Below are 10,672 nucleotides of genomic sequence, written 5' to 3'. Positions count from 1 at the left end.
CTGCTGCCCTTCCCTCCTGACCCTAGCCCCTGCCTCCCCCCAGCTCTTCTGGTGACCCTCCATAACAATCTGTGGCCTCCCAGCCTCCCAAGCCATGCAGGTGCCTCTCAGTACCGACCCTCCTCCATTACCCCCCACCCTGCCAGTGCCCCTCACTCCCGACCTGCAGCCTCCTGTCCTCCCAGCCTTTCAGTGCCCTTCACTCCAGACCCACAGCTCCCCTACCCCTCCCAGCACTACTGGTGCCCCTCACTCCTGACCTGCATCTCCCTGTCCCACACAGCCCTCCAATGCCCCTCAGTGCCAACCCAGAGCCCCCTGTCCCCAGCCCTGCTGGTGCCTCCCACTCCCAGGCCATAGCCCTGTGCTTCCATCCACCCTCACTCCTGACCTGAAGCCCTCCTAGCCCTCCTGGGTTCCCCCTTCACTCCTGATCCATAGCCCCCGGACCCCCCTCAGCCTGTCAGGGCCCCACAATCCTGACATGCAGCCCCTGCCCCCCAGTCCTAATAGTGTCTTTCACTCCTGACCTGTAGCCCCCTGCCATACCAGAGCCCTGCTGGTGCCCCTCACTCCCAGCTCACAGCCCCTGCCCACCCCAGCCCTGCCAGTGCCCCTCACTCTTGACCTGCAGCCCCCCCACCCCCTGCCCCCACAGTCCTGCTGGTGCCCTTCACTCCCAACCCACAGCACACTGTTCCCCCAGCCTTGCCAGTGCCCCTCACTCCCAACCCGCAGGCCCCTGCCCCTCCGCAGGCCTGGGCTCCCCAGCTGGTGCTGCTTTCTTACCTCTCCAGAGAAGAATGAGGATGAGGACTCTCAGCATTGCTGTGGGGCAAGCTGGAGCCTCTGCACCACCAAGCAGACCCCAATTTTCAGTCTCATGTCCCATGTCCTAGGCTTGGCTTCTGGCTGAGAACCAAACTGGGGGAGACCTGCCACAGTCACAGGGGGTGTTGCAAACACCAACCCCCCCAATAGTAAGTCTCTGCTTGCCTCTCTCATCCCAGCCCATCCTCGGGGAGAAAGGACAGGCATCAGCTCTGGGAAATTGCCCTATTCTCCAGGATGCCACACCGAAGCTGCTTACTAGGACCAAGTTGCTGGGGCTGCAGGTTGGGAGTGAGGGGTACTGAGAGGGCTGGAGGGGGCTGCAAGTCAGGAATGAGGGCTGGTGGGGGCTGTGGGTCAGGCGTGAGTGGCAATGGAAGGACTGGTGGGGGCTGTGGGTTGGGAGTGAGGGGCACTGGGAGGGATGGAGGGGGCTGCAAGTCAGGAGTGAGGGGCACTGACAGGGCTGGTGGGGGCTGCAGGTCGGGAGTGAGGGGCACTGACAGGGCTGGAGGGGGCTGCAAGTCAGGAGTGAGGGCTGGTTGGGGCTGTGGGTCAGGAGTGAGGGGCACTGGGAGGGATGGAGGGGGCTTCAAGGCAGGAGTGAGGGGCACAGGCAGGGCTGGTGGGGGCTGCGGGTCGTGAGTGAGGGGCACTGGCAGGGCTGGTGGGGGCTGTGGGTCAGGAGTGAGGGGCACACACCCATCTCTGAATTGGTGAGGATTTATTCACCAAGGCGCCCCCGGGGGTTACAAGAAATAATGGCCACAAGCTAGCAGAGAGCAGATTTAGACTGGACATTAGGACGAACTTCTTCACAGTTCGAGTGGCCAAGGTCTGGAACGGGCTCCCAAGGGAGGTGGTGCTCTCCCCTACTCTGGGGGTCTTCAAGAGGAGGTTAGATGAGTATCTAGCTGGGGTCATCTAGACCCAGCCCTCTTTCCTGCCTGTGCAGGGGGTCGGACTCGATGATCTATTGAGGTCCCTTCCGACCCTAACATCTATGAATCTATGAATCTCCCCTGTTGGTGTTAAATGTATCCCTCTGCACCCTCAACCCTGCACGTGAAGCCCTGGCCTTTTCTACTCCCCCCTCAGCTCTGTCCTGGCCCCCCAAGCTATCCTGTTACCTCCTCCCATTCCAATTCTAAGCAACCAGACCCCAATCACCTGCCAGAGCTGTGAGACAACCCAGGTGTCAGGGTTGTGTCAGCACATCTGCTGTAGCCAATGAGCCCCCCACCCCCTCTCAAAGCTGGAAAACAAAGCAGGAGTTCAGCCTTGCAGCACCTCCCTGCTTTGACCAACCAGAACCCAGTCCCCTCCAAGAGCTGGAAGGGAACCCAGGCATCCAGGACCCCCATGCCACCCCTCACCCCTTCAGCACTTGATCCCTGCATCTTTGCAGCAGCACCAGGATGTTCTGGTTGCCTCAAGCCCAGATGCAGAGCCAGGACTCTCTTACCTGGGGGCTAGATCCTGGGGCCTCTGGTTTGGGGAAGCTGGGGAGGGCACTCTCCAGGCTGAGTTGTGGCTGGGTCTGGGGCAGGGGCACAAGCCAGGTGATGCTTGGGTCAGTTTGGGACAGGAAGTGGTGGAGAATCCCGGTCGTGTTAGAGGAGCCCTGGGGCTTTGTGGAGGTCTGCCCCTGGGGCAGGAGGAGTGGGAAGAGCTGGGCTCAGAACTGCTATTTCAAGGCAGGAAGGGAAAACTGCATGCATCAGGCCTGCTGGTGCTCTCACTTCCCCTTGGAGATACTGGTGCCTCCCCCACAGGTTGGCCTGGTGCCCGGGGACCACTCATGTGTCAGCCAGCTCCAGTTCAGTGAGGAAATGAGTCCAAGGAAACAGCTGCCCCACAGAGGTGGCCATATTTCCACTCCAGGTGGGACCAGTGAGCCCCAGCCAGGGATGCAGCTGGAACCTCTCCAACCCTTTCATCTGTGAGATGGAGTAGGAGACTGCGCAGCCTGGGGCCAGAGGACATGGTACACAGGACGAATCAGCCAGGGATCATCTGGGAGACACCTCCAGTCTGAGCTGAGTGCTGGGAACTGCCGAGGTGAATCCTGCCCTGGGGTGGGACAGGCCTGTTGCAGGAAAGGCCACTCCATCCCTGGGTATGTTGCTGCCCACCCTCCACCCTGTAGATCCCATCCCCTCCTGTTGTGGCCCTACAGCCCAATGGCATTTTACCACTTTACCTTTGTTCCTCCTTTTTTCCAGAGGTAAAAGTATTTGACATTCACAGCTCCTACTCTGATCACGATCAACAAGACAACTCGGACTGTAGTGCTGGTGAGATTGACTGCTGCAGCTGGTAATAGAAGGATAGAACAAGGCAGAGGTCAGCTAGCAGCACCACTCCAAGGTGAAAGCTGTGTTTTAGTTGAGACCCCCAAGCCAGTCCCCACGCAGAATCCTGGGCAGCTGCAGGGGCAGGTCACGGGCATGGCCCTCATCTCCACTGCTGCTGCTGCTTCTTTTTTTTTTAAACATATTTCTAAATAGTTAGATATATAGATATGTAGTTGGATAGATAGGAACCCCACTAAACTTACCAGCCTTCAAGACCCAAACCACAGTTTCAGAAATATACACTTATTGCAAAACTCACTCCCACACACCTGTGCAGCCTGGCACCCATTAGAATAGTCATACCCCTGCTCCCGCACACTAGTCTGCAGTCATTTCAACATTACATTTCCACTTTCCCTTTGTTCCTCCTCTTGGTTTTTAGTCTTTTTGCTCATGCCACAGTCACTGGTGTCATTTCGGCTGCTGTCGTCTCCATCACTGTCACTCTTCTCATTCTTCCTGCCACTCAACCCAGTCACTTTGCTTTCTTCTGCTTTGTCTGTGCTCTCTTCCCCAAGGCGGGTGCTCTTTGAAATCCTATGCCAGTGGTCACTCTGCCAGACAATGTTGGCCATCTCTTCTCTGTCCTCTCCATTTCCTGGTAGTAGGACTGCAGCTCACTCAGTCCCACTTTCACACAGTCCTTGACTGAGTTTGTGTGCCTGTACATCAGGGGGTTCCTGGTCTTCGACGGGGCACTTGTGACACAGGGGATGAAATGGTAGAAAGGGGGTTGTTGGGATCCCCTGGTCTTTGGTTGGGGGTCAGTACAGCGCCACTTCTCTTGTCATCAATCTGACCCCTGTCACCACCCACCAGAGCTGGTTTACCTTTTTCCACCCCTCCCTGGTATATGGACAGACCCATAGGAGGGGGCCAATGGTTTCTGCTCTGCCTTGGCAGGTTTCTCTGGGGCAGTTGGGCTGACTTCTCTGCCACACCCTGCACCTCAGCACCTGAACAGGGAGTGCTTGGTGGCCTACTTGACAGTTCAGGTCTCTTTGATCTTTTAATAGGTTCTTGTGAAAGATACACTCCCACATGGCCAGATAGCTGTTGCTGGTGAGCAGGTCCATGGTCAACAGTATGTCTCTGGATGTGGCCACCTCCAGTATCTTGCTGTGGTCGGTCATCACCCCTGCTCCTACCTCCAGTGCACGGCCTGACCTGTTTGTGTCAGGCAGTGGTCATGATCTCTGCACCCTGGCCTGCCTAGCACTGCTCATCCCAGTCTGCTTCATCCTCAATAGAGCAGAGAGGCAGATTTAGATGGCCAGAACCATGTCTCAGCCATACCACATCTACATCTTGGGGGATGTGCCCCTCACCCCACGATGGCACAGGAGGCAGGTCTCTGTGTTGGCATGAGGATGTATATTTGTACTTGTTGTTGGGAAGTTTTATGCTGCAAGGGTTTCTCTGGATGGGCTACTGGCAGGGCAAGGAATGATGGCTGGGTTGCAGAGGAGCTGGACTTGGCCAGGCTCATAGATTCATAGAGTCATAGATTCATAGATGTTAGGGTCAGAAGGGACCTCAGTAGATCATTGAGTCTGACCCCCTGCATAGGCAGGCAAGAGTGCTGGGTTCAGATGACCCCAGCCAGATGCCCATCTAACCTCCTCTTGAAGACCCCCAGGGTAGGGGAGAGCACCACCTCCCTTGGGAGCCCGTTCCAGACCCTGGCCACTCGAACTGTGAAGAAACTCTTCCTAATGACCAGTATAAATCTGCTCTCTGCTAGCTTGTGGCCATTGTTTCTTGTAACCCACAGGGGCACCTTGGTGAGTAGAGCCTCACCAATTCCCTTCTGCACCCTCATGAAGAACTTATAGGCAGCCACAAGGTCGCCTCTCGACCTTCTCTTGCGGAGGCTGAAGAGGTCCAGGTGCCCTAATCTCTCCTCATAGGGCTTGGCCCATATGAGTGGCCCTTCTCTGGACCCTCTCCAGATTATCCACATCCCTCTTGAAGTGTGGCACCCAAAACTGGACATAGTAGTCCAACTGCGGTCTGACCAGCGCCCGATAGAGGGGAAGTATCACCTCCTTGGTTCTGTTTGTCTTGCATCTGCTGATGCACAGTAAAGTGATTAGAGAGCCAATGGCTTTGACACAGACTAGTGGTTTATGGGTCTCTCTTCTTTCCCTCCCAAGAAGCTAGCAGTACAGTTGTGCTCTGAGGCACAGATGAAGGACTGCCACTTCTGCACTGCAAGTGAGCAACTCATGTTGACAAGTTTGATCCTCACCTCACCAACTAGTCCTTGCACTCTGTCTTCTGGCTGGGCTGGAAGGACCTGCTTTCCTAGAGCTTTGGCTCTGTCTGGAAGCTGGGGAAGGAAAGAGATACAAGCTGGGGAGCTGGACAGTGCAGGTGCCTGTGGACTGCACCGAGCCAGCTGCTGGGATGCCCCAGAGTGGACATGGAGGGAGCCTGCCCTGTGGGGGCTGAAGCAGAGGCGCTTGGAGCTGTCGGGGCAGAGGCAACCTGCAGGGGCAGGATCTGGCTGCAGAGACAACGGAGATCCCTGCCTGCCCTGGGCCATGTGTGGGCCGCGATGCCAACCCTAGCCAGGGTTGAGAGGGAGAAGTGATAGGGGAGGTGTGTTTGAGACTTGTAAGTTGTATTTTGTCTTCCCCAGTCTCTGGTCATGTTTTCCCTAATTATTAAGAATGGGGTTGTTAATGCTAATTTTAACCATCCTGTAATGGAGGATCTTGTCTTAAGGGGGCTTTGTACCTTTGTTTCCTTGCAAACCAGGGTCCCATCACAGCATGAGAGGCTGGACAGAGGGGAGCAGCAGGGAGGATGTGAGTTGGGTGTGTGCGGTGGGTACCAGCTGCATTCTGGACCCCTTGGGTTGTGCTACTTACTTAAGCGCCCTCAAAAATCCCTCTTATGGCCCTTACAGCTCATCTAGGGACAGGCCTCTGCCTGGAGTTTTCTGTTCTGTTCCTGACATATTCATGTTGCAGCACCCAGCTGCCCCTGCACCAAGTCTGAATGAGGCCAGCTCAGCCCAGGCCTGCCAGCCCCAGTCCAGCTGACCAGGGCAAGCAGCACATACCTATCACCCCCCTGAAGAGGACAAACAGGAACAGGCCCCTGAGAAAGTACAGCACCCAGGCATCCATCCCTCCTGCTACAGTCTCCATCTCCTCCCCTGGGAGGCAGCATGGATCGCTGGGCCATCCCTTTGGGCTTTCCCCTTCCCCATGTTGCAGGGAGGGGCAGGGAGAAGGGGCCAAGGCACAGCATGAAGCCAGAGCTGCTCCTGCCCCACCCCACAGGGCTGCAGCAGCTGGGCTGGGGCAAGCCTGGCCCATGGCCTTGGGGAGAGCAGGGGAGGGTCGGCCCCAAGCTCTGCACAATGTGTGGAGCCCCTTCTGCTCCCAAAGGCCAGGGGAAAGCTCAGAGGGGCCGGTTGCTGCTTGGGGTCTGGTCCCTCAGCACCTCATTCTCTAGCTTTTTTCTCTTCCTCCAGAAGTAAATGGATGCGGTGGCTGAGGCGCCTGATCTGATCAGGATCCCCAGGACGGCTCTATCCATGGCATCAGTCTGATCCACTGCTGCACTCAGTAGCTGGAGGAGAAAACAAGGTAGAGCTCAGCTAGCAGCTTCAGGTCTGGGCTATACAAGTGCATGGAGAGGAGTGGAGACCAGCAGCAGCAGGGGACCCCCCACCTTCCATGGTGTCTAGGGGTCCTGCAACACTGAGAACTGGAGGAGCTGAGGGACCCTAAAGTGCACATGGCCCCTCCTGCTGTGCACTTTTACCTGCCTGGGGGCTGCGGGTCTGGGCTGTCGGGAGCACTGGGGCCCGGGGAGCAGACCCCGGGCAGGGAGCAGGAGAGACCAGGATCCCCAGAGCCCCCCAGCCCCAAGCCTACCCCAGGATCCTGCTCCCAGGACAGGGGAGGCCCCAGGGTGATTCTCGCCTCCACTTCTTAGAGCCACAGGGCTGTGGAGAAGGGCAAGAGCTGGACCTGGCCCAGTTCCCTGACCCATTTCAGCTCCTGGAACAGGGTGGACCCGCTTTGTGTTGACTCTAGCCTGGGGATCTGGCTCCTTCCCCAGTGAGAGCGAAAGCCAGAGAGGAGCTGCTGGGAATGCATTTTAGCTCCAGAGGACAAGGACTCTGTGAGGACAGAGGGAAAGATGCAGCCCTGGGTACAGTGCCTGGGCAGCCTGCTCCTCATTTTGTACTTCTTTATGCCAGATGCTAAGTCCCAGCCCTGCTGCTCTCCTGGTGCGGGTGTGGGAGCAGATGGGGCTGGGCCATTGTGTGCAGTCCAGGACGGGGCAGCCTGGTCAAACCAGGCAGACAGGCTTGGCACAGAGAAAGGGCATTGGCAGAAATTCCTCAGTGCATTGTCCTCGTTTTGAAGAGAGAATGAGGTCCCAGTTTGTGCCTCCTGCTGTCTGGTGCAGCCCTGCAGGGGTGTCACGGTTGCTGCCTCTCCCTTGTGCAGGTCCTCCACTGCAGGTGACTACGGCCCCGTCCTCCACAGCCCGTGTGGGCTGCAGTGCCTGTTTGCTGTCAGGGGGCTGGTGGCCCTGCACTCTCTGAGGGTGCAGGGGGATGGAGGGGAGCCGAAGGTGGCCTGGTATGACCGGGGCAGGAGCCAGGCCCATCCTGGAGCCAGCCTGCCATCGGAGAAGGAGCTGGAGAGTGGAGACGCCTCCCTGTTTTTGGCCATGGTGACCCCATGGGACAAGGGCATGTATAAGTGAGTCGTGTGCCATGGGGCACAGCAGCACCAGGGGGAGACCATCCTGCACCTGTTCGGTGAGTGCCAGACCAGGACTCGTGGGCTGACCATGGTTCTGGCAGTATTGGAGCTGGATGTAGGCAGAGGTGGCACATCCACACAGAAGCACGCTACGGCAGAATGAGCTGGCGAATGAGCGATGCATTTCAGACACCGGGGGGTCTCATTGCTGTGGTCTCATCCCAGGAGCGCTGGGAATCCTTACACAGTTGGCCTGCGGACAGGCATTGTGAGCTGGCTGAGGGAGCCATGGACTCCTGTGGCCAGACACATGGGCAGTGCTGTCCTCTCCTCCCTGACCCTCCCAGAATCCCACATGTGAAGGCTGCCTGGGAGGTCTGGCAATTCAGTATCAGGGCTGACACAGGGGCCAAGCCCCATATGGTTTTAGTGGCTTAGTACCAGCCTGACCAAGGAGGTCCTGCACAGCACAGTGAATCTCTCCTTCCAGCTACCCCGATGATCTCCATCCTGAGACAACCAGCTGTGGCCTGTGCAGAGACCTTCCTCCTGTGCCACGTGGGGGGTTCTTCCCTGAGGACGTGGATGTGGTGTGGCTGAGAGACGGGCAGGTTGTGAAGGACTCCACCCGCTCCACCCCTCAGAGGAACCCAGATGGGACGTTCAGCCTCACCCTGACCTACACCTTCACCCCTGCCCGCAGCGATACCAGCAGTGTCTCCTCCTGCAATGTCTGCCATGAATCTGTGGGGCAGCCACTGCAGGAGGATGTCCCTCTAGACATCCTAGGTGAGAGCACACTCTGGGACCTGCCTACTGCCCTGACTCCAGACACAGGGGCAGTTCCCTTGTCTGCTCCCTGAGGTAGCACAGAGTTGCTCCAGGCCAGAGTGCAAATGGCACTGAGTTGCAGACCAGCATAGTCTCGGGGTATGTTAGCCAAAAGAAACACTCCTTCCCTCCTGTAGGAGCTGGAGCACCAAGGAGCAGATGGATGCAGGCTGAAGGAGCCTCCTGAGCTTCTGCATCCAGGCTCCTGTGTTCCTGGTGCATGGCCGGCCGCAGAAATCCCCAGCATCCCAGAGCCAAGCCTACTCCATGACTGTGAGGGCAGCAGCTGGGGCACAAAGGATGCCAGGCCATGCATCAGAGCTCAGCTCTACCTGGTTTTCTCCTCCCAGTACAGAGCAGAGAGGTGGCCCAAACCAGCACCCTGATCACAGCCATCTTAGGAATTGGGATTGCAGTGGGAGCCATGGTCTCCACAGTGATTTCCTGCTGCATAAATAGGAGCAAAGGTAGAGGAGGAAGATGCCTTTGGACTTCAGGGTCACCAAATGAGGGATGGGCCAGAATGGGAGGAGGGCAACTGATATGCAGGGGGTGGGGGAGCCTTTCAGGCACCAGGACTGCCCTGGGCAGGGCAGACCTCACTCATGCATACCCCAGCACTGAGCTGTGCTTGGAGGAATCTCCCAGGCCATACCAGGCTGACCCGTGTCCTGTGTGTTGCTCTGACTCTAGGCTGGGCGGTCTCTTACAACGTCTCAGAGGTGCAGGGGCCGGAGCGGATCCTGCTGGCCTGGGAGGTGACCCTGCGCTGCTCCATGGAGGGGACGTTCCCCAAGGATGTGGCTGTGACATGGGAGAGGATCCACAGTGAGAACAGGACGGTGCCTGAGAGCGCTGGGGACCAAGAGGGCCCTGAGCAACAGCTGCTTCTCCCAGCTTTTCCTGGGGGCTGGACAGTGGCAGAGGAGAGATCCAGGATGCACCTCACATCCTATCTGACCTTCATTCCCATGGTGCAGGACAATGGGGCGTGGGTCCTGTGCTGCTTCCTCCATGAGGGCAAATGTATCAGAGATGAGAGAGTGTCCCCAGAGATCCGGGTGTGGGGTGAGTGCTCAGCGCCCCCATACCACCTCTGGGTGTGCCCACAAGTGCTTCTGTCATAGATTCATAGATTCATAGATGTTAGGGTCAGAAGGGACCTCAATAGATCATCGAGTCCAACCCCCTGCATAGGCAGGAAAGACTGCTGGGTCTAGACGACCCCAGCTAGATACTCATCTATCCTCCTCTTGAAGACCCCCAGGGTAGGGGAGAGCACCACCTCCCTTTGGGAGCCCGTTCCAGACCTTGGCCACTCGAACTGTGAAGAAGTTCTTCCTAATGTCCAATCTAAATCTGCTCTCTGCTAGCTTATGGCCATTATTTCTTGTAACCCCTGGGGGCGCCTTGGTGAATAAATGCTCACCAATTCCCTTCTGTGCCCCCGTGATGAACTTATAGGCAGCCACAAGGTCGCCTCTCAACCTTCTCTTGCGGAGGCTGAATAGATCCAGTTTCTCTAGTCTCTCCTCGTAAGGCTTGGTCTGTAGGCCCTTAACCATACGAGTGGCCCTTCTCTGGACCCTCTCCAGGTTATCCGCATCCCTCTTGAAGTGCGGCGCCCAGAATTGCACGCAGTACTCCAACTGCGGTCTGACCAGCGCCCGATAGAGGGGAAGTATCACCTCCTTGGACCTATTCGTCATGCATCTGCTGATGCACGATAAAGTGCCGTTAGCTTTTCTGATGGCTTCGTCACACTGCCGACTCATGTTCATCTTGGAGTCCACTAGGACTCCAAGATCCCTTTCCACTTCCGTGCCACCCAGCAGGTCATTCCCTAGGCTGTAGGTGTGCTGGACATTTTTCCTCCCTAGGTGCAGCACTTTGCATTTCTCCTTGTTGAACCGCATT

The 10,672-nt window shown here is 57.3% G+C and overlaps 1 protein-coding gene and 1 pseudogene across 3 annotated transcripts in view; one reads left to right on the top strand and one right to left on the bottom strand.

Moving 5' to 3' along the window:
• The window catches only part of LOC102382118 (sialic acid-binding Ig-like lectin 10), a 5,673-nt gene extending 3,170 nt beyond the window's left edge, over positions 1 to 2,503 (bottom strand). For 2 of the 3 annotated variants that reach the window (XM_006038741.3, XM_006038743.3), the window contains exons 1-2: positions 2,297 to 2,503; positions 790 to 924 (exon numbers count right to left, since the gene is read on the bottom strand). In XM_006038741.3, the coding sequence (XP_006038803.1) occupies positions 790 to 892 (103 nt within the window). In that variant the 5' untranslated portion in view covers positions 893 to 924; positions 2,297 to 2,503. Of the gene's footprint in view, positions 1 to 789; positions 936 to 2,296 lie in introns of all 3 variants that reach the window. The other variant, XM_006038742.3, reaches the window with a different exon arrangement.
• Positions 2,504 to 5,377: 2,874 nt separating this feature from the next.
• The window catches only part of LOC102383097, a 7,817-nt pseudogene continuing 2,522 nt past the window's right edge, over positions 5,378 to 10,672 (top strand).

This window comes from Alligator sinensis, unplaced genomic scaffold (assembly GCF_000455745.1).
Source record: "Alligator sinensis unplaced genomic scaffold, ASM45574v1 scaffold657_1, whole genome shotgun sequence".
In the NCBI taxonomy this organism is placed as follows: domain Eukaryota; kingdom Metazoa; phylum Chordata; order Crocodylia; family Alligatoridae; genus Alligator; species Alligator sinensis.
Note: the sequence above shows the minus strand (reverse complement) of the source record. Positions and strands in the feature narration are given on the sequence as shown.